The 25166-nt window shown below is 46.5% G+C and overlaps 2 protein-coding genes across 2 annotated transcripts in view; one reads left to right on the forward strand and one right to left on the reverse strand.

The window, feature by feature from the left end:
- Window positions 1-24406, forward strand: part of LOC132406317 (adhesion G protein-coupled receptor E1-like) — a 277652-nt gene extending 253246 nt beyond the window's left edge. Inside the window, exons 16-21 of the mRNA XM_059991819.1 lie at window positions 41-107; window positions 1166-1257; window positions 3324-3492; window positions 12015-12143; window positions 17099-17150; window positions 18105-24406. Coding sequence (XP_059847802.1) covers window positions 41-107; window positions 1166-1257; window positions 3324-3492; window positions 12015-12143; window positions 17099-17150; window positions 18105-18118 — 523 coding nt within the window. The 3' untranslated portion in view covers window positions 18119-24406. The remainder of the gene's footprint in view (window positions 1-40; window positions 108-1165; window positions 1258-3323; window positions 3493-12014; window positions 12144-17098; window positions 17151-18104) is intronic.
- Window positions 1-25166, reverse strand: part of LOC132406319 (uncharacterized) — a 104345-nt gene that overhangs the window by 19403 nt on the left and 59776 nt on the right. The window lies entirely within an intron of this gene.

The raw sequence follows: 25166 nt of genomic DNA on the forward strand, positions 1-25166 counted from the left end.
TCTCCGGACCTGCTAACTATCTGTTTCCTTCCACTTGCAGTTGCTGGCTCTCTCTGGAAAAACACTTCCTATGGAGTTTCCTGGGGCCAGTGTGTGCCATTATCCTGGTGAGGACCCTGTGGGGCACCATATGCCTTTGGGGAATAGTGAAGTTATATGGTATTGAGATGTTGGATTCATCAGAATCATAAGTGAAAAATGAGTAGAACTGAGAAAATATTTCAACTAGGAATGTGAGTATATGAGTGTGGTGTAACTTACCAGGAAAAGGGTTGTGGGGGTTCTCTGGATCAAGCAGCATATTCACTGGTGAGTTCTGAAAACAGGAGCACTTTTCCTGTTCCATATTGTGTTTCACCATTGATGATCCATCCAGATTACATGTGATGGAGTGTTCCTATTCTGTTTTGTTCCTGTTCTACTTAGTGTTTGGGACAGGTGTGGCGAGGTACTTCCCACTGACAACAAAATTCAGATCAGATCAAGCTAGTGTGCTAAATAAATGAAAAAAAGGCAGAATTATAGGCTTTGGTTGTTCAGCATGTTAACAGTCTTTGTGATATTTTTGTCATGTGTTCATTATAGCAAATACAGTGTTAAATGTGTTTCAAGGGGATAGGGGAATGGAATGAGAATGAAAGATGATGGATGATAATTGCTATTAAGAATTGAAATTCAGCATGGGTAAGTCTAGCTAAAGTGCCCTAGCACTTTCCAGTATTTGTCCTGTTGCGGGATCTAATTCATCAATCTGATGTGTATGGAGAAGCAGCATCATAGACTTGGAAAAGGCAAGATATATTTCAGAGTATAACTACTCCTTTCCTTAATATTGTGATAATTGAAATATACATGTGCAAATTGTACCCCATAATAATTAGACTGGTGTTAGTTGAGAGCAGAGCAATATTTCTGAAAGAATTAAAATTTCATGCATGGAAAAGTTTGTTGACAAACAGTGCAAGTCTACGCACGCAAAATGAACACTCCTTCCAATCGGTTTTAAGCTGCACCAAATATGGGAAGCCAAGCTTTGTCTTGTCTGCAGTGTATCTGGTCTGGGAGACATTAAATGTTTGCACAGTGTGCCCCAGGATCCTGATACTGTACTTCAAATGTCTGATATCATCTCGGATTGAATGTAACAAAACCTCTCCATCTTCAGATCAACATCGTGTTTTATTGCATAACTCTGGGTAAACTGGCAAAGAGGATGTCAACTCTGAAGAAAAATAAGCCTGCACTGAAGAAGATTAGGTATGACATTCCAGCAAAGAACATTGCATTCTCTTGTAAAATCAGAGGCCATTTAACTCGCAAGCACAGCAACTTGAAAGTTTCATCCCTGGTCTTATCTCTGTAACCTTGTATATTTTTCCTCAACATGTACTTTATCTAATTCCTTCTTGAAGGTCGTAGTGAAGCCTGCCTCCAGTGATACAGCGGGCAGTGTGTTCAGATTCTACCCGCAAATGGCTTAATGTTCATCTCTTTTGTGACCCCCTAATCCATGATCCTCCAATGACAGGGACAGTTTTTCACTTCATATTGTGCAGATAATAATCCCAGTCTCTCTGATCTATACCTGTCATGTCCTCCCTCATTGATCCTGTAAGTTTATTCAGAACTCTCTCCAATGCTTTCAAATCCTTCCAATAATGCAGTGACTGTCATTGAACACAGTACTCGAGTTGAAGCTGTAACAGTTCGCGGGGTGTGTGGTTTGGTTGCTCAGAAGATATCCTAGTGGGCTTTCTCTTGGGCCTGGCCAAGATGTTTTATAAAGATTTAGCATAAATTCCCTACCTTTGTATTTGTTGATACAACCCAGAATAACCATTTTCACTGACCTGTACATAAAACAATCCCAGGTCCATGCTCGCTTGAAATCCTTTACAACACTATCCTTTATTCACTACTGCCTTTTGTTATTGTTCTTACTAAAATGTATCAGCTCACATAGCATTGCACTTAATGTTGTCTGCTGCATATGTCCATTCCACCAGTGGGTTTATAGCCTGCTGCAATCTATCACTGCACTCCCAAACTTTGTTAGAAATTATGTCAAGCACCCCGAGCTTTGGTCATTAATTTGGATCAATAAAAAGATGGGCCCAATACTGATTACAGACTCTGATTCATCCTCCTCTATTTGGGGAAGCAACCTCTGTTGTCTGTTAATGAGCTAAATTCTTTTCCAGGTCGTCAGTGTCCCTCTCTCCTGGAGCTGTTAACCCTGTCAGACATGTCGTTAGACATGCCCTGTAAGGCACACCACTGACTCTGTCAGATACACTCTTAGCCCTGTGAGACATGTCGTTAGACCTGTCAGACGTCCTTAGCCCTGTGAAGCATACTGTTGCCCTGTCAGGTATGCCCTTAGCCCTATCAGACATGTCCTTAGTCCTGACGAAGGGTCGCAGCCTAAAACATCAACTGTTTACTCTTTCCCATTGATGCTGTCTGGTCTGCTGAGTTCCTGCAGCATTTTGTGTGTATTGCTTGGACTTCCAGCATCTGCAGATTTTCTCCTGTTTTTGATGCCCTTAGTTCGGTCAGGTGCGCGCTTTTGTTTATTTTATAAACATACAAAAATTAATTCAAATGCAAAAGACCTGTAAAAGTTAGGTGCTACAATACAGTTACTAAATTAAAATTAAAATATAGTTATTGGCATTTGTAATGCACTCGTTTTACTGCGGAGAGGGGGCACTACTCCCAGAAATCCCCCACTGAACACATAATGATAACCTGTTCCCTCTGAAGGAAACCCTCACACAGATATAGCTCCAGAAGAGGGGCAGGCATTCAGCACAGGCAGAGCCCTTGACAGCTCACTGCCTGGACTCGTGAATGGCCATCTTGGCCAGGCCCAAGAGAAAGCCCACTTAGGATATCTTCTGAGCAACCAAACCACATACCCCGCAAAGCCAGGAGCATGGGGTGGAAGTGCAGCCAGAACTTGAGAAACATCCCCATCAGATACTTGAACAGGGACTGCAGCCTCTCACACTCCATGTAGGCATGGTACACTGACTACTCCCAACACAGGAAAGACAGAGAACCTGCTCAGAAATCAATGACACAGAGCTGCCCTGTGAAACACCTCCTGCCAAGGTCCCCATCTGCAGACGACCAGGCACGCCTACAGCCCTATCATATTTGCTGCTTAGATTCCAAGATGCAATGTTGGAAAACACCTGAGTCCACTAACCACTAACTGCATTGCTGCTTATCAGCTCTACAGTTAACTCTCTGGTACTCCATGATGTGCTTCAGACAGGCTCATTCATGAACATTTTCCTTTCCCTACATGCGACCAGATCATTCACACTGGCAGCATTCGCTCAGCTGATCCTCCTGGGATGCACGTGGATATTTGGGATTTTTCATTTTCGAAAGGAAATGATTGCCATGGCTTATATATTCGCCATTATCAACAGCTTTCAAGGAATGTTCATCTTTATCCTGCATTGCCTCCTGAACAAACAGGTATGGGCTATATACACCCAGGCATTCACATACTTTGTGTACCCACTGTAATACTGACCCACAACCGATCCTCACTGTAATACTGACCCATCCCACTTCCTCAATGTAAAACAAATCACCGCCATCCACACTGTAAAACAGAATCATGCCCCATCCTGACTGTAATACCGAATCACCCCCCATCCTCACTGTAATATTGAATCACGCCCCATACTGTAATACTGAATCACCCCACATCTTCACTGTAATACTGACCCAACCCCTATCCTCACTGTGATACTGAATCACACCCCATCCTCACTGTAATATCGATCTACCCCCATCCTCACATTAATACAGAATCACCCCCATCCTCACTGTAATACCGACACACCCCCCCACTTAATACTCACCCAACCCCCACCCTCACGGTAATACAGAATCACGCCCGCGTCCTCCCTGTAATACCGAACAACCCCAATCCTCGTTGTAATACCAACACACCCCCCTCATCACTAAATACCGACACAACCCCTATGTCCACTGTAATAGAGCATCACCCCCCATCCTCACTGTAACACAGAATCACTCCCCATCTTCACTGTAATATCGACCTACCCCACACCCTCAGTGTAATACTGACACACCCCACATCCTCATTCTAATACCGACCCACCCCACACCCTCACTGTAATATCGACCCACTCCACACCCGCACTGTAATACTGACCCCCCCCACACCCTCTCTGTAATACCGACCCACCCCACACCCGCACTGTAATACCAAATCACCCCACACCCTCATTCTAATACCGACCCACCTCACACCCGCACTGTAATACCGACCCCCCCACACCCTCACTGTAATACAGACCCACCCCACACCCTCACTGTAATACCAAATCACCCCATACCCTCACTGTAATACCCACCCACCCCACACCCGCACTGTAATACCGACCCCCCCACACCCTCACTGTAATACAGACCCACCTCACACCCGCACTGTAATACCGACCCCCCCACACCCTCACTGTAATACCAAATCACCCCACACCCTCATTCTAATACCGACCCACCCCACACCCGCACTGTAATACCGACCCCCCCACACCCTCACTGTAATACAGACCCACCTCACACCCGCACTGTAATATCGACCCCCCCACACCCTCACTGTAATACAGACACACCTCACACCCGCACTGTAATACCGACCCCCCCACACCCTCACTGTAATGCAGACCCACCTCACACCCGCACTGTAATACCGACCCCCCCACACCCTCACTGTAATACAGACACACCTCACACCCGCACTGTAATACCGACCCCCCCCACACCCTCACTGTAATACAGACCCCCCCCACACCCTCACTGTAATACCGACCCACCTCACACCCGCACTGTAATACCGACCCCCCCACACCCTCACTGTAATACAGACCCACCCCACACCCTCATTCTAATACCGACCCACCCCACACCCGCACTGTAATACCGACCCCCCCACACCCTCACTGTAATACCGACCCCCCCACACCCTCACTGTAATACCAAATCACCCCATACCCTCACTGTAATACCCACCCACCCCACACCCGCACTGTAATACCGACCCCCCCACACCCTCACTGTAATACAGACCCACCTCACACCCGCACTGTAATACCGACCCCCCCACACCCTCACTGTAATACCAAATCACCCCACACCCTCATTCTAATACCGACCCACCCCACACCTGCACTGTAATACCGACCCCCCCACACCCTCACTGTAATACAGACCCCCCCCACACACTCACTGTAATACCGACCCACCCCACACCCGCACTGTAATACCGACCCACCCCACACCTGCACTGTAATACCGACCCCCCCACACCCTCACTGTAATACAGACCCCCCCCACACCCTCACTGTAATACCGACCCACCTCACACCCGCACTGTAATACCGACCCCCCCACACCCTCACTGTAATACAGACCCACCCCACACCCTCATTCTAATACCGACCCACCCCACACCCGCACTGTAATACCGACCCCCCCACACCCTCACTGTAATACCGACCCCCCCACACCCTCACTGTAATACAGACCCACCTCACACCCTCACTGTAATACCGACCCACCCCACACCCGCACTGTAATACCGACCCCCCCACACCCTCACTGTAATACAGACACACCTCACACCCGCACTGTAATACCGACCCCCCCCACACCCTCACTGTAATACAGACCCACCTCACACCCTCACTGTAATACCGACCCACCCCACACCCGCACTGTAATACCGACCCCCCCACACCCTCACTGTAATACAGACCCACCTCACACCCGCACTGTAATACCGACCCCCCCACACCCTCACTGTAATACAGACCCACCCCACACCCTCACTGTAATACCAAATCACCCCATACCCTCACTGTAATACCCACCCACCCCACACCCGCACTGTAATACCGACCCCCCCACACCCTCACTGTAATACAGACCCACCTCACACCCGCACTGTAATACCGACCCCCCCACACCCTCACTGTAATACCAAATCACTCCATACCCTCACTGTAATACCGACCCACCCCACACCCGCACTGTAATACCGACCCCCCCACACCCTCACTGTAATACAGACCCACCTCACACCCGCACTGTAATACCGACCCGCCCACACCCTCACTGTAATACCAAATCACTCCATACCCTCACTGTAATACCGACCCACCCCACACCCGCACTGTAATACCAAATCACCCCACACCCTCATTCTAATACCGACCCACCCCACACCCGCACTGTAATACCGACCCCCCCACACCCTCACTGTAATACCGACCCCCCCACACCCTCACTGTAATACTGACCTACCCCACACCCTCAGTGTAATACTGACCCACCACACATCCTCATTCTAATACCGACCCACCCCACACCCTCACTGTAATATCGACCCACTCCACACCCGCACTGTAATACTGACCCCCCCCCACACTCTCTCTGTAATACCGACCCACCCCACACCCGCACTGTAATACCAAATCACCCCACACCCTCATTCTAATACCGACCCCCCCACACCCTCACTGTAATACAGACCCACCTCACACCCGCGCTGTAATACCGACCCCCCCACACCCTCACTGTAATACCAAATCACCCCACACCCTCATTCTAATACCGACCCACCCCACACCTGCACTGTAATACCGACCCCCCCACACCCTCACTGTAATACAGACCCACCTCACACCCGCACTGTAATACCGACCCACCCCACACCCGCACTGTAATACCGACCCACCCCACACCCTCATTCTAATACCGACCCACCCCACACCCGCACTGTAATACCGACCCCCCCACACCCTCACTGTAATACAGACCCACCCCACACCCTCACTGTAATACCAAATCACCCCATACCCTCACTGTAATACCGACCCACCCCACACCCGCACTGTAATACCGACCCCCCCACACCCTCACTGTAATACAGACCCCCCCACACCCTCACTGTAATACCGACCCACCCCACACCCGCACTGTAATACCAAATCACCCCACACCCTCATTCTAATACCGACCCACCTCACACCCGCACTGTAATACCGACCCCCCCACACCCTCACTGTAATACCGACCCCCCCCACACCCTCACTGTAATACAGACTCACCCCACACCCACACTGTAATACCGACCCACCCCACACCCTCACTGTAATACCGACCCCCCCACACCCTCACTGTAATACAGACCCACCTCACACCCGCACTGTAATACCGACCCCCCCACACCCTCACTGTAATACCGACCCACCTCACACCCGCACTGTAATACCGACCCCCCCACACCCTCACTGTAATACAGACCCACCTCACACCCGCACTGTAATACCGACCCCCCCACACCCTCACTGTAATACAGACCCACCTCACACCCGCACTGTAATACCGACCCCCCCACACCCTCATTCTAATACCGACCCACCCCACACCCGCACTGTAATACCGACCCCCCCACACCCTCACTGTAATACAGACCCACCTCACACCCGCACTGTAATACCGACCCCCCCACACCCTCACTGTAATACAGACCCACCCCACACCCTCATTCTAATACCGACCCACCCCACACCTGCACTGTAATACCGACCCCCCCACACCCTCACTGTAATACCGACCCCCCCACACCCTCACTGTAATACAGACCCACCTCACACCCTCACTGTAATACCGACCCACCCCACACCCGCACTGTAATACCGACCCCCCCACACCCTCACTGTAATACAGACCCACCTCACACCCTCACTGTAATACCGACCCACCCCACACCCGCACTGTAATACCGACCCCCCCACACCCTCACTGTAATACAGACCCACCTCACACCCGCACTGTAATACCGACCCCCCCACACCCTCACTGTAATACAGACCCACCCCACACCCTCACTGTAATACCAAATCACCCCATACCCTCACTGTAATACCCACCCACCCCACACCCGCACTGTAATACCGACCCCCCCACACCCTCAATGTAATACAGACCCACCTCACACCCGCACTGTAATACCGACCCCCCCACACCCTCACTGTAATACCAAATCACTCCATACCCTCACTGTAATACCGACCCACCCCACACCCGCACTGTAATACCAAATCACCCCACACCCTCATTCTAATACCGACCCACCCCACACCCGCACTGTAATACCGACCCCCCCACACCCTCACTGTAATACCGACCCCCCCACACCCTCACTGTAATACCGACCCACCCCACACCCGCACTGTAATACCGACCCCCCCACACCCTCACTGTAATACAGACCCACCTCACACCCGCACTGTAATACCGACCCCCCCACACCCTCATTCTAATACCGACCCACCCCACACCCGCACTGTAATACCGACCCCCCCACACCCTCACTGTAATACAGACCCACCCCACACCCTCATTCTAATACCGACCCACCCCACACCCGCACTGTAATACCGACCCCCCCACACCCTCACTGTAATACAGACCCACCTCACACCCGCACTGTAATACCGACCCCCCCACACCCTCACTGTAATACAGACCCACCTCACACCCTCACTGTAATACCGACCCACCCCACACCCGCACTGTAATACCGACCCCCCCACACCCTCACTGTAATACAGACCCACCTCACACCCGCACTGTAATACCGACCCCCCCACACCCTCACTGTAATACAGACCCACCCCACACCCTCACTGTAATACCAAATCACCCCACACCCTCATTCTAATACCGACCCACCCCACACCCGCACTGTAATACCCACCCACCCCACACCCGCACTGTAATACCGACCCCCCCACACCCTCACTGTAATACAGACCCACCTCACACCCGCACTGTAATACCGACCCCCCCACACCCTCACTGTAATACCAAATCACTCCATACCCTCACTGTAATACCGACCCACCCCACACCCGCACTGTAATACCAAATCACCCCACACCCTCATTCTAATACCGACCCACCCCACACCCGCACTGTAATACCGACCCCCCCACACCCTCACTGTAATACCGACCCCCCCACACCCTCACTGTAATACCAACCCACCCCACACCCGCACTGTAATACCGACCCACCCCACACCCTCATTCTAATACCGACCCACCCCACACCCGCACTGTAATACAGACCCACCCCACACCCTCACTGTAATACCGGCCCACCCCACACCCTCACTGTAATACAGACTCACCCCACACCCACACTGTAATACCGACCCACCCCACACCCTCATTCTAATACCGACCCACCCCACACCCGCACTGTAATACCAAATCACCCCACACCCTCATTCTAATACCGACCCACCCCACACCTGCACTGTAATACAGACCTACCCCACACCCTCACTGTAATACCGGCCCACCCCACACCCGCACTGTAATACCAAATTACCCCACACCCTCACTGTAATACAGACTCACCCCACACCCACACTGTAATACTGACCCACCCCACACCCTCATTCTAATACCGACCCACCCCATAGCCTCACTGTAATACCGACCCACCCCACACCCGCACTGTAATACCAAATCACCCAACCCCCTCACTATAATACTGACTAACCCCCCTTTCACTGTAATTCCGACTCACCCCACAAACTCCCCCTGTAATCCCAACTCACCCCACACCCGCACTGTAATACCAAATCACCCAACCCCCTCACTGTAATACTGACTCACCCCCCTTCACTATAATTCCAACTCACCCCATAAACTCCTTGTAATCCCAACTCACCCCACACCCTCACTGTAATAACACCTCACCACAGAGCCTCTCTGTAATACCAATTTACCCCATACATGCACTGTAAAACTGACTCACCCCACACCCTCACGTTAATTCCAACTCACTCTACTCTTCACTGTAATATGGTCACACCCCACATCCTCACTGTAATAATGCCTCACCACAGACCTGCACTGTAATACCAATTTACCCTACACCCTCACTGTAATACCTACTCACCCAACTCTCTCACCGTAATACCGACTCACCCCTCCTCTACTGTAATAATGCCTCAACATAGATCTTCACTGTAAGGCTGACTTACCCCACGCCCACACTGGAATACCAACGTCCTCAATGCAATGCTGACACACCCCACACCCTCACAGTAACACCGATTAACCTAGTACCCTCACTGTAATACTGACTCATCCTTCCCTCCCTGCGACACCGACTCACTCCACACCATCACTGTAATACCAACTCACCTGACTCCCTCACTGTAATACCAACTCACCCCATACCGTCATTGTATTGCCAACTCACCCCACACCCTCACTTTAACATCAACACCCTCCTGCCTTCATTTTAACACTCACACACCACAAGCCCATTACTCTAACTTTCTTGTACTTTCCCCTTCTGCCATGACTTTACTGCATATAGTTCAAAGTTCAAAGTAATTTTTTTTATCAAAGTATCAAATTGATTTAAAAAGATATGTATCAGAATAAACAACAAGCAATATTTCTTTGGTTTCCTCTAACTCCATCCATTGTCCATGGTTGTCATGTTTGAGTTATTCCAAACCTGGTCATGATGCATATGGCTATAAGACAATAGGAGTGGAATTCGGCCATTTGGCCCATCGGATCTACTCTACCATTCCATCAAGACTGATTTGTTATCCCTCTAAAGCCCATTCTCCTGCCTTCTCTCCTGACCTTTGATGCCCTTACTAATCAAGAAACTATCAACCTCCACTTTAAATATATCCAATGTCTTAGCCTCCATAGTCATCTGTGACAATGAATCCCACAAATTCATCACCCTCTGGCTAAAGCAATTCCTTCCCATTTCTATTCTAAAGGGGCGTCCTTTTGTTCTGAAGCTGTGCCTTCTGGTCCTGGACTCATCCACTATAGGAAACATCCTCTTCAATCCACTTTATCTAGGCCTTTCAATAATCAATAGGTTTCAATGACATCTCCCCCACCCCCCATTCTTCTAAACTCCAACAAGTTTAGACAAAGAGAAATGAAACACTTTTCTCATGCATTAACCCTTTCATTCATGGAATCTTCCTCATGAACCTCCTCTGGACTCTCTTCAATGCCAGCAAATTGTTTCTGACATAGGGGGCCCAAAACTGCTCACAATTCTCTAGGTGCATCTGACCAATGTCTTATAAAGTTTAGCACTATTTCTTTGTTTTTTTTTATTCTAGTGTTCTCAAAATGAATTCTAATATTTAATTTGCCTTCCATACCACTGACTCAACCTGGAAGTTCACCTTTAGGAAATCCTGCACAGGGACCCCAAGTCCTAATGCACCTGTGATTTCTGAATGTTCTTCACATTTAGAATTACTCTATGCCTCCTACCAAACTGTATGACCATACACTTCCCAACACTCTATCTATATCTGATGAACTCATCTGAAGACCAGGGCCTAGTTTGTCTGAATTGTCCAATCCCTTTTTCTCAGCTTCCCTTGCTCTGTTCTGCCAGTTGCCCCTCACCCCTTTCCTTACTCTGCCCACTCCCTCCCCTTCTGCACCAGCGAAATTCATCATTCGTGCCTCTCCCAGGAATTGATCTGCAGTATCCCCAAACCTTTTCCCTTTCCTGTTCTGCAGTTGCCAAGGCTGCATTTTCCTGGTATGATCAAGCTTTTGATCCACACCCTTCTGCTTGTTTTCACATTTCCTTCTGACAGTAACTGCAGATATTCTGCCTGTCAAGTCTATGCTGGCCCATAGAGTCTCTGAAACAGGTTAAATCATAATTTTAAAAAGGTAAAAGCCTGAAGTTTGGATCAAGTATGATTGGGAAGTTCTGGAAAGTCAGTACACAGGCTGAATGTCCTCCTTGTTATGGCCTCTGTTGTGAACTAACCCCCCCACATTGTTTCAGACACATAACTAAACACAAGGAAGGAAGGAAAATGCAAATCCTGACCTTTTGACAGTATATGTACAATACTTTGTATTTTGATTTTAAAGGTGAGGGAGGAATACAGGAAATGTTTCAACGGAAACCTCAGCCTAATGGGCCCGTGGTACTCAGAGTTTGCAGCCAGTTCCACTGTGCCAATGACCAGTTTGCAACAGAGACACCTCTCCACCAAGCAGGTCAGTTTCTTGGTTCTAACATGGCAGGTCTACACTATATGTTTAAGGCAAGGACCCGCACAGCACTTCCTGCCCTGAAGGTACTGGAGGGTTTCTCTGAGTTCTGCATCATGGGTCATTGTTCAACTGTATTCCAAACCAGTCCTCAGTGTTAGCCTTGCCATGGTCTCTGCTCCTTTGTCTTATGGTCTTCTGGTCTCTGAGTAGAAAATTGAATGTTCAGTTTCCTACTCCTGAGTTTGGGCTGATGCTGTGGAGAGGGACAGACGGAGTATTACAGGTTCTGGGGTGCTGATGTTGGGTGATGTGCTCAATTACATCTGTATTGCCAGATGAAAATAAAACAAATTCTTAGCAATGTTTATCCTAATGTTTTAAAAAACCTCCAGCAGGGTTGCCATGGTGACAGAGCGGTTAGCACAATGCTATTACATCTCGTGGAGTTCGGAGTTCAGTCCCGGCGTCCTCTGTAGGAGTCTGTACGTCCTCCCTGTGGAAAGTGAGAATTTTCTCTGGGTGCTCTGGTTTCCTCACACATTCTAAATATGAATGGTGAATAGGTTAATTGCTGATTGTAATTTCTCCTATGATTAGCCTAGGGCTAAACTGGTTGCTACTGACAACATGGTTCAAAAACTAGAAGGGCCTATTTCATGTGTATCTCTAAATAAGTAAACCAAGTCTCTTTCTTAACACAGGTAAGTTGTGGGATATTAGCCTTGTCTGTGCTGTCCACACCCTTTTCAGTTTAGTCTGTCTTTTACGTTGCAATTTATCCTGTTGACTGCAATTTTGCCCTATCAACAGCCGTTCCTCACTACACAATGCTCTATGTAGACCTCATCTCAGCACTGTTATCCACCTTTCCTATGATACTTCCTGCATTAAAATACACACAGCTTAGGATACCAGTTGCACAATGCTCAACCTTTTGATTCTTAACTTTGTCTGAGGTATTCTGCCTCCACATCCTTTCCACTAGCTGTCCTGGCACTCTGGTTCCAATCCTCTGCAACTGTAGTTTAAACCCCACCGTGCAGCATTAACAAACCTTCCTGCTAGGATATTAGTCCCCTTCCAGTTCAGGAGTTAATCTGACATTCTTAGTGGTTCTTAGTGTTTCAATGACACCTACTGGAAAGATGTGAGCGGTATGTTGAGTTTAGAAACATAATAAGCATCGGTTAGTCTCAAGTGACCATGGATTGGCACCTTGGAAAGTTTCCAGGGCGCAGGCCTGGGCAAGGTTGTATGGGAGACCGGCAGTCATCGCAGAGCAATGTGTGGTTACATGCCTTGCTCACGCTGCCTTAGCTGAGGCTCAAACTAGCGACCCTTAGCTCACTAGACCAATGCTTTAACCACTTGGCCAAGCACCAAAACATAGAAGTATAGAAAACCTACAGCACAATACAGGCCCTTCAGCCCACAAAGTTGTGCTGAACATGTCCCTATCTTAGAAATTACTAGGCTTACCTATAGCCCTCTACTTTTCTAAGCTCCATGTACCTATCCAAAAGTCTCTTAAAAGACCCTATCTTATCCACCTCCACCACCGTTGCCAGCAGCCCATTCCATCTGTGTCCTCTTGTGGCAACCATTTCAGCCCTGAGAAAAAGCCTCTGACTATCCACACAATCAATGTCTCTCATCATCTTATACACCTCTATCAGGTCACTTCTCATCCTCCAATGCTCCAAGGAGAAAAGGGCAAGATCACTCAACCTATTCTCATAAGGCATGCTCCCCAATCCAGGCAACATCCTTTTAAATCTCCTCTGCACCCTTTGTATGGTTTCTACATCCTTCCTGTAGTGAGGTGACCAGAACTGAGCACAATACTCCAGGTGGGGTCTGACCAGGGACCTATATAGCTGTAACATTACCTCTCAGCTCCTAAATTCAATTCCACAATTAATTAAGGCCAATACACTGTATGCCTTCTTAATCACAGAGTCAGCCTGTGCAGCTGCTTTGAGCGTCCTATGGACTCGGACCCCAAGAACCTTCTGATCCTCCACACTGCCAAGAGTCTTAACATTAATACTATATTCTGCCATCATATTTGACCTACCAAAATGAACCACTTCTGGGTTGAACTCCATCTCCCACTCCTCAGCCCAGTTTTGCATCCTATCAATGTCCCACTGTAACCTCTGACAGCCCTCCACACTATCCACAACACCTCCAACCTTTCTGTCATCAGCAAACTTACTAACCCATCCCTCCACTTCCTCATCCAGGTCATTTATAAAAATCACGAAGAATAAGGGTCCCAGAACAGATCCCTAAAGCAATCCACTGGTGACCGACCTCCATACAGAATATGACCTGTCTACAACCACTCTTCGCCTTCTGTGGGCAAGCCAGTTCTGGATCTACAAAGCAATGTCCCCTTGGATCCCATGCCTCATTACTTTCTCAATAAGCCGTTGATAGTCAGAGGCTTTTTCTCAGGGCTGGAATAGTTGCCAGAAGAGGACACAGGTGGAATGGGCTGCTGGCAACGGTGGTAGAGGCGGATACAATAGTGTCTTTTAAGAGACTTTTGGATATTTTCTCATGGGGTACCTTATCAAATGCCTTGCTGAAATCCATATACACTACATCTACTTCATCAATGTGTTTAGTCACATCCTCAAAAAATTTGATCAGGCTCATAAGGCATGACCAGCCATGCTGACTATTCCTAATCATATTATACCTCTCCATATGTTCATAAATCCTGCCTCTCAGGATCTTCTCCATCAACTTACAAACCACTGAGGTAAGACTCACCTGTCTATAATTTCCTGGGCTATCTCTACTCCCTTCCTTGAACAACATCCACAACCCTCCAATCCTCTGGAAGCTCTCCCATCCCTATTGATGATGCAAAGATCATCATGCTTGTGTCATACTGCCCTGGTTGGAACTCTGGCTGGTGAGTAACTGCCGTGTCAGACATCCTCTCCTGTATTGGTCTTACCTTCCCTGGAAGAGACCCCAATAATCCAAAAATCTTATGTCCTCCCTCCCACACACACTCCTTAAACACAAATTAAGCTGTATAATCTTCCTAGTTCTGGCCTCACTAGCACGTGCCACGGGTAGTAATCCTGAGATCACAACCCTGGAGGCCCTGCCCTTTAACTTTGTACCTAACTCCCTGAACTCATTGAAGCACCTCTACACTCTTCCTACCCATGTCATTGTTCCACTTCTTTGTCCTACCCAATGTACTATGTAATATTTGGAAAAGCTGCTTGAGCCAATATCTTGCTGCTTGTGAAGTGACAGCACATTTCTCTCACCATGGTGGCAGTACTGCAAAACTGTTTTATTGGCGTGAAAAGTGCTACAGAAACGCAAAAGGTTTTGCTACTTGACTGCCATTCAGGGATGTGGATGCACACCAGGGATCTGCTAGTAGGAGATTGGAGATTGGCCATACCAGTTCACACCTGGATCAGAACCTTTCTCCGGGAGTGAATCCCTATCCAATGCCAGGATCCCAATTCTGAATGCCGGGAATTAACCTAATATTCCTAGTGGTTCTTAGTGTGTTAGTGACATCTACTGGGCAGATGTGAGTTGTATGTTGAGTTTACTTCTGCTCATGTCATACTGCTCCTGGTTGGAACTCCGGCTGGTGAGTAACTACAGTGTCAGAAATCCCCTCAAGACCAAGGAAGTGGCTCTCAACTGAAGACATGCAGTATTTCCACAGTCATGAATCGTGTTCATATTCCCACAGTCCTGTGTACTGTTCTTGGCACATCCAATGCACGCAAATGGCTGAGGCAGGTTGGAGATGAGGTTTTCTACATGAATTTGGTATGAGATACTTGGGGTATGCAACAAACAAAAGGAATATACACAGCATGGTACATGCGTGGGTTTGATTTCACTGAATGTGAGCTTTGTCACCAGAACCAGAACCATGGCATTTATTGGGAGATGCACCCAGGCAGTCATCAGGGAATGAGCTGCCAGAGGAAAATGACAATGTTTAAAAGACAGTTGGACAGGTAGACGAACAGGAAAGGTTTGGAGGGACACAGGCCAAATGCAGGCACATTGATCCAGCTCAGAAAGATACTTTGGTCAGCATGGGCCAGATGGGCCAAGGAGCATGTTTCTGTTCTATGTAACTCTGAAAGACTGAACAGTGACAGGGTTTGAGTCATGGTCTACACCACACCCCTCTGAGGATGAAATGGACCACAGGGCACGTTTCTGTACTGTGTAACTCTGTCATACAGAGCAGCGATGGTGTTTGATTCATGGTTTACACTGTTTTCCCTCTGAGGAGGGTGCAGTTGATTTCCTCCTGAGCTCTGGATCATGGATTACAGGGACTTTTGATCAGAGAGGGACGCTGGAAAGTATGCCCACAGATACTCAGAGAGTAATACGCATCTCTTGGTGTTTAAAAGGCATGTAGTTTCCATGACGGAAGCATAAGCTACAAGAGCGGGGCCATTTAAAACTGGTAGAAAGAAATTTCTCCTCTTCAAGAGTAGTGAATCCCTGGGATTTCTATAGGCAGGTTGAAGCTAAATCATGAGGGGTATACTTAGGACAGAGAAAAATAAGGGCTGTATCTCTAAATTTAAGAAAAACCAAAATTCAAAGTTCAAAGTAAAATTATTATCAAAGCACATATAGGTCCTCATATACTACCCTGGAATTCATTTTCCTGAGGGCATTCACAGTAAAAACAAAGAAGCTCAACAGAGTCTATGAAGAACTGTATGCAACAATGATTAACAAACAATCAATGTGCAAAAGACAACAAACTGTGAAATATCAAAAACATGAGTTGTAGAGTCCTGGAATGTGGGTCCATAGGTTGTGGAATTATTTCAGTGTTAGGGTGAGTGAAGTTATCCCCTCCAGTTCAAGAGCCTAATGATTGAGGGGTAATAACTATTCCTGAACCTGAGGCTTCTGTATCTCTTTCATGATGGCAGGAGCAAGAAGAGAGCATGGCCTGGATCATGGGGCTCCTTGACTATCAGCAAAGTGTGTACCATGTACTGACCTGTTTCCTGTAGTGGTGAGCATTTAAAGTGAAGCACGTTGAAACTATCAAATAAATGTTAAAATACTGGGTATAAATGATAAAATCAACATGTGATGCCTGCTTCCTGGCACACTAACTTTGATTACCACTCAGTAGTCGCTGCCCGATCTGATGAGCATTTCCAACATTTTTGGATTTTATTGTAGTGAGCAGAAGGAAATGAAAAGAAGCATTGGAAGGGGAAGGTTGAGATGGGGCTCTGGAACTCACTATCTGAGAGATGGGGAGATTGAAACCCTTCCTCATTGAAACAGTGCTGGTGTGTCCTGAGGTGCTGTGATCTGCAGGGCTAGGGAGCCAATGCTGACAGAATTCATGGGCTGAATGGTCTCACGGTGATTTTATTGTGGCTGTAGCTAGTTTGAATGTTGTATGTGGTTCTTTTTGTTCCTGGAACACTGGCAATTCCACCTCAGTGAGCTACACTGTCTCTGCAGTGTTCCAGCACGTTGGGAATCTTCACACTTTGTGGACTTGGTGTGAATCCCAGTTCTATGCCTGAGTAAAAAGATTGCCAACCTCTCTACAGTCCACCCCACTGATACCCAGTCCCTAAAACCCCTCACACCCCTACTCCCCTGCAGCACCACTCACCCTTGGCCTTCATATCCAACCTCCCTCAGTCCCCACATCCTTCCTTCTGATATCTAATCCTTCATACCCCTCCACCCACAATACCCCACCCCCCAAATGTTCCACATCCCTCATACCCCACCTCCCTCACCTGCACCCATCATATTCCACACCCCAAACACCCATTCCCCCAGCGATCACAGCTCTTGCTGTTCTGGTTGTGATTAAGATCCGAATTTTAAACAAGGATAAAAAAGAGTTTGAGCTGAAAACCTTCACTGTGTTCTCTAACTTCTAAAACTCTCTCTCACTTGTTTCAGAAGCCAAACAATAACCTTATCACAGAGAGCTAAACTGACAATCTTCTGCCAGGACAGGACATTGTGATCATTGTGTGAACGGAGGAATCTGCACAGACCACCATGAGGAACCTCGGCTGGAAGCTGCCAGAGACTCTGTTTTATGTTTGTTCCTAATGGCCAGGAGCATTGCAGACACACACTGGACTCAGTTCTGGGCTTTCTGGATGAACTGCAATATGGCTTGAGGCAGTTCTGAATGATAAGAAGGTGTTAGTTCAAATCTGGAGATGTTTCCACTGTGCCTTAAAGTACTTTCCTCAAGGATGTTCTGCTGCTGTTCCCCTGTGTCACAGACAGTCAAATGCTGTACTGTAACAGTTCAAGACCAACAGAAAGTTAATGGCTCTTCCAAAAAAAATCAACAACACCTAATTGCTTGAACCCAACAAGTTCTGTGCTGTTGAAGGCAGTTTTACCAATGTTGTCCAGACCTTTTGTGTTTAGTTTCTGGCACTGCTTGTTGCAACTTTGCATCCAAAGCTGAACCAGTACAACATGCTCTGGCCATTGTGGAGATCTGCTATTTTCTTTGCAGTGATGACAATACCTGGAGATTAATTAAAGCTCATGCCAGTATCTAGTGCTGAAAGGTCAAGGGCAGATCTGGCCCAGTCCTTGGGAGGTAGTCTCCCCCACAGATTGGACATAAGGAGTACTCAGATTTGACAATAACACCCAGACCCATCACTAGAAGTTCTCTCCTCCTTATGGAGCTGTAGCTGGACACCTCCAGCCATGCACAAACAAAATGGGTACATGATCCTGGTATAAATGTGTTCAAAGCCCACCCTAGTTGAATTAATAAAACTGATTAAATATGCAGTTAATCACGTTTTTTAACTATTAGTAATTAGGAATCAGGCATGCTCAGGATTCACTAGTGGAACACACCCAACATTCTTCCCAACTTCCCAGATTGCCAGGTTCAGGATCCAGGAGAATGGGCCAGTGGTGGGTGGGGTTGGTTGTGGGAGTGGGGGAGAAGGGGTTTACAATGAGACTTGATGAGGACTGAGGACAGAGTTAAGTTTCCCCACAGTCACACTGTTGTGCTGGAACATGGTGCAGGATCTGAACCCCAGTTGCACTGGTCAGGAGGTAAGAAAAGGTGATGGTTTTCATTAATGAGTTCTCTTTAGTGTAATGAGTAACTTAATTATGAACTTCAAGTTTTTTTTAATTTAAAAAATTTCAAAATATATTTAAATTTTACTGCCTTTGAAACCTCTGTGAATATCAAGGACATTTAAAATAACTAAAATCATATACAGCTGTGATAATTGTCAACGGAAATCAGCAGAATATAAAGATGAAAGTAAATACAGAATCACAGGTTCGTGACTCCGAACAGACAGGTTGTTGCAGAACACCACCTAACCTCGCTTGCGAGGGTCAATCAGCTGTGTGGTGCCTACAGACCCTTTGAAATGGCCCTAAAGCCCACTCACTTTTGGGTCAGTTAGGGAAATCACTGGCCTTTCCAATGATATTCACTCTCTGCACAGAGAGCAATAGAGCTCTTGGTCCAAGAGTACTCTTAATACCCTTCCCTAAAGTAAATTGAAAGTTCAGAACTTCAGACCACTGGTGAGAATTTTGCTTTGCTTGCTGAGGAAGTTTGTTAGAGCCACATCAGCAGGTGTCAGGGTGAAGTGTATCCTGTCCCAACCGCACTGTCACTCATTGCTGCTTCAGGCATGAGATTTCAGGTGTGTAAACCCCTGTAACGTGCAACCATTGCTTGGCTTGCAGTACTTGCTTGCCTGTTTTACTTTTGCTGAGACCATCACAATCTACAGATATCATGAGGGCCTTTCAGATTCATTTATTTATCATATACAGTGAAATATGTCATTTGCATTAACTATCAACACACAATAGCCAATATGGTATTTCCACAATGTTCAGCAGAACAAAGCAAGAAACAACAGCAATTACAACAGAGCAACAAAAAGCGAACCCCTTTCCTCTCTCCCTCCCAGACACCTACTCACACATAGAGACTCGCCAACATCTTACTCTTCAGATCACATTGGAAAGGCCAGTGATTTTTTAAATTAGAAATTCACTGGACAATTACACACACATATGGTGGCTACAAGGCCAAGACAGAGACTGGGTATCCTGGGGTGAGTGAATCCCCAGATCTTTCCACAAGGCACTATAAGGAACGTGATTGAATACTCAACCCCAGCTTTTCAAGGGCAGTTAGAGGTAAGCAATGTATGCTGCCCTCTCTGCTGAGGTCCATATCCCCACAAGTGAGGACATGAAGTATGAACTTTATGAGAGAAACCCTTGATCTACGTATGAATTGAAGGTAAACACTGCTGAGGTCAAAATCCAACCAACCCCATTTCATTCTTGGAAATGGGGGATTTTGTGGCTTCAGGTAAGCCATACTATGTACAAAATGCTTTCAAAGTGCATTTTAGTTAATCATAACATTGAATAATGTTTCCAACACCATTTATCTAGGCAATAGTTAGTACAAACCTATGCCAGAATTATAAAATATGAAGGGATCTTTCCAACCTCTCATACATGCAAAAAGGTTGAGTCAGTGCAGACACAACAAGCTTTGAAGAATCTTTTGAATTGTAAAATGTGCCAAGTTATTCCATAAGGTGAAGGCCTTTTGTCAAATCTGGGAGGTGGTTGCAGAGACAGCAGAGGGAGAGGTGCTTAGGTCAAAGGGAGTAGCTGTAAACAGGTGAGGTCTCTGTTGCAGTCCGAATATAGTCTGGACAAATGGATTAATGACTCAGGGTGGTTTTCTATCTGTGTGTATTGCATGTTTATTGCAGGACTGTGGACACAACAATTGTTCAGGGTGACTTACAGAGAAAACGTCAGCTACTGGCAAGGGTAGATGATAGCAGAAATTGCTAGTTCCAATTCTAACCAAGAAAAGAAGTTACCAAAACTGGAGGAAGGTATATCAAGTATTGAGGTGAGATAGCTGCAACATACCCACACTCAGTGACCAAAAGCTTTTCAAAGAGCAGGGTTTGTAGAAATACCTTAAAGGAAGAGAATGAGGCAAGGAAATTCAAGGAGGGAATTCCAGATCAGGGAGCTCCATATAGACAACATCTACTGCCCTGCCTTCATCCTTTGTTTCCTCCTCCAAAAAAAATCATTCAGATTTGTGGAATGATCTCTCCTGCTCAAAACTATGCTGTGCTCTAATCAGCCCCTGTCTGTCAAAGTCAACATAAATCCTATCCAGCAGAATCTCCGACAACATCCCAACCACTGATGTAAAGTTCACATAGGTTGTGGAGGGGCAGCAAGGCCAGCAGGATAGAGAACAGGAAGATCTGTGTTATACATCTGCAGTGGGATTTCCTGCCTTGGCTGTTTGTGCTATGAAGTTTATACTGGTGTTAAATCAACTCTAATGAACAAAAGCACCAAATAACATTTCTCAGGGAACTCAGTTGTAACCGTGCCTAGCAGGGGTGGGGGAGAGCAAAGGGTGGGTGTGTGAGAGCTGTGCCTCAGCTCAGGTGCAACTTTCTTCAGTTACTCAGACCCACCATCTCACATCACCAGGTGCTGCTCTTGGTGTCTGGGTTCCACTGAAACCACTTCTAAAACCATGGGACTGAGAGCTGAGAATGGTGCACTTCTGAAAAAGCAGACCCAGCTGTGAAAGTTAAAGACAAATTGAAGTATGTGAAGGATCTATAAACCAGATTATTTTGCTCTGTTCTGATTATTAAAGGGACATACATTGAATGGTGAACAGTGAGCACCATGAGTTAGGTGTAAGGATAATATTAGAAAGGAAATCCTCAATCTGTTAGAGTTTGTTGAGATTACTGTTCAGAATAAAATAAGTTACAAATGAGGCCAACTCCAGTAATTATTCAAAACAGAACAGGGTGACATTGTTAGAAGTTATTTAAAAAGTAGGAAAGAAAAGTGATTCATGTTTGATCATTGAACCTGTACAGACTTGTGTCAGTCTGTTACACATTAGTCACTCCATCCTTGATGACTGTACAGTATCTAGCTTCCTGTATATCTATGACTGTATTGCAAAGCATAGCCCTAATTCTGTATTTATGTTTGCTGATGAGTCTCCTACTCTTGGGCATATTAAAGATGGTGAAAATTAGCATATTGGAGGGAGATTGAAAATCTGGTTGACTGGTGTTACAATAACAACCTTTCACTTAATGACAGCAAAACCAAAGAGCTGATTATCAACTATAAGAGGAAGAAGCTGAAGTTCATGAGTCAGTCCTCACTGGGGGATTGGAGACGGAAAGTGTCAGTAACTTTAAATCCATTGGCCAGGGTTAGAGCGGGAGGCTTTAGCTTAGCAGACTTCAATGAGAACAGTCGGAGGGAAGCTCTGAAGTAAGTTTCTAGTAAGTTATTTTCTCTCTGCCAATTAGTACCTAACTAGTGAACTGAGACTTGATACAGGGTTAGTAGCATGTGAGAGTTTGGGACTCCAGCCCCCCTGATAACTGCAGATGCATGATGTGCATTGAGCTGCAGTTCCTAGCAATCGTGTTAGCTCATAGGGCAGATTGAGTAAGTGATAGATAGGAACTACAGAGAGGTAGTCGACCCTAAGTTACAGGAGGCAGGTACCTGGTGACCATCAGGAGAGGGAAAGGGAGCCAGTGAAGAGTACCCCTGTTGCTGTCCACTCAATAATGTATATCACTTTAGATACTGTTGAGAGGGATGACCAACCGGGGAAGCCACAATGACAGAGTCTCTGGCACCAAGTGTGGTTCTGTGGCTCAGAAGAGAAGAGGGGAGAAGTGCAGTAGTGATAGGGAATTCTATAATTAGAGGAGCAGACAGAAGATTCCGTGGGAGTGAAAGAGACACCCAGATGCTATGTTGTCTCTCAGGTCTCAAGGTCAGGGATGCTTGGATGGGGCCCACAGCGTTCTAAGTGGAGCTGATGAGCTGCTGTAAGTCATGGCACATATTAGTACCAATGACATACAGTAGGTAGAAAAAGGGATGAGGTCCTGAAAGGAGAACATAGGGAATTCAAAGAAAGTAATCTATGAATTATAAGCTGTGCAATGCATCAGTGAGGGTAAGAATAGAATGATTTGGCAGATGAAAGAATGGCTGATGAATTGGTGCAAGGGACAGGGTTTCAGATTTCTGGATCATTGAGAAATTTTCCTAGATGGTATGACCTGTACTAAAAGGATATGTTACAGATGAACTCAAGGGGGATCAATATTCTTGCAGGTACATTTGCTAGAGCCGTTGGAGGGTTTAAACTAATTTGGCAGCCCTTGAGTGATAGGGGCTGAGGGTGAGCCAATTGGTATACAAAAAGATGTAGCGTGTAATGGGACTATAAGGACAAGCAGATAATGAGGCAAAATTGCAGTCAGTGGGTTGAGTTGAACTGCAATATGGAGACAAAATTGAAAAGGGTGATGAATACATGACCAAATGTGTTACATTTGAATGCACACAGTGCACAGGATAAGGTAGGTGATCTTGTAGTGCAGTTAAAGGAATGACAAGTATGACATTGTGGGTATCACTGAGTCATGGCTGAAAGAAGACATAGATACACATTTTTTCAAAAGGTAGGGAGAGGGAGTGTGTTGGCTCTGTTGGTAAACAAAATCAAATCATATCCTTAGAATGAGATGACAATGGATTTGAAGATGTAGATTCCTTACTGGTAGAGTTAAAGAGACACCGATGGGAGTTATATATGGGTGTCTGAACAGTAACAAGGATGTCGAGAGATCAGATTAGATACTCTGTCCTTGAACCAGCACCTGTCATCACAAAAAAGATAATATCGGATTCCAACTAGATCTATATGAACTGGGGGTGTGGGCACAATAATAGCAGATAGAATTTAATTCAGATAAGTGTGAGTTGTTGCATTGTTAAATAAGAGCAGGGCTTTTACAGTTAATGGTTGGGCCTTGGAGTCTCTGGCAGAACAGAAAGATCCAAGGCTAGAGGTAGTTAGGGTGGTGAAGAAGGTCCAATGTTCAAAGTAAATTTATTATCAAAGTGCATTTATACTACCCTGAGATTCATTTTTTGTAGGCATACTCAATAAATCTATAGAAATAATAACCTTATAGAATCAATGAAAGACCACCCAACTTGGGTGTTCAACTAGTGTGCTGAAGAAAACAAATTGTGCAAATACAAAAAGAAATAATAATTGTTGTGCATTTAATAATTAAGTAACATTTGAGGATGTCAATACTTCCTCCTCAGGCTCCACTCCTCTCTCTGCCACATTAATCCCACCTTCCATGTGTCCCGCATCAAGAGCCACCCCATGTCCTGTCCCCAACCCCCCCCCCCCCCCCCCCACCTTCACGGTTCATCGATGGATATTCGTCGCCGGAGCCGTGGCCTCTGGTACTTTGTGGACTGGGAGGGCTATGGTCCTGAGGAGAGGTGCTGGGACCCTGCCTGTAACAACCTGGACCCCTCTCTCATCACTAGCACCCAGCTCTACGTGTTGTGACACCAGGAGGCACCTGTGGGGGCAGGGGTACTGTCAGTACCTGCAGTTGAACTTTGTCTTTTTGTGTGTTTTCCCCCTAGCTGTCAGTCTGTGGTTTTGTATTACCATGTGCTCTTGTTTGTTTTCATACCCCATGTGCTCCTGTCCCCACTTCTACTCTACTCCAACCCCTTTATTAGTGAGTACTCCGTCTCTCACCTGTTTCTCATTATTACCTGTTTTGCTGCCACTTCTGTCTCATTGTGCTCCACCTATCATTTGCCTCTCTGTTTATTGCTCAGTGCATTTTAATCCTGTGTTTTACATGTTTGTTGCCAGATTGTGCCAGTGAATTTTCCTGAGCCTTTCCAGCATTCGTATCTGTACCCTGTCTGTCTGAATATCAACTCTGCTTGTTTCCCGATTCTGTTTTTGGATTTCTCTGGATGGTTTGACCTCTGCCTGAACTTTGATGCCGACTTTGTTCGCACCTTTGGATTTGTTACTCAATTAATATCACAGTATGTACAGTACTGGGTCTGCAA

The sequence above is a fragment of the Hypanus sabinus genome, chromosome 16, assembly GCF_030144855.1.
Source record: "Hypanus sabinus isolate sHypSab1 chromosome 16, sHypSab1.hap1, whole genome shotgun sequence".
Taxonomy (NCBI): Eukaryota; Metazoa; Chordata; class Chondrichthyes; order Myliobatiformes; family Dasyatidae; genus Hypanus; species Hypanus sabinus.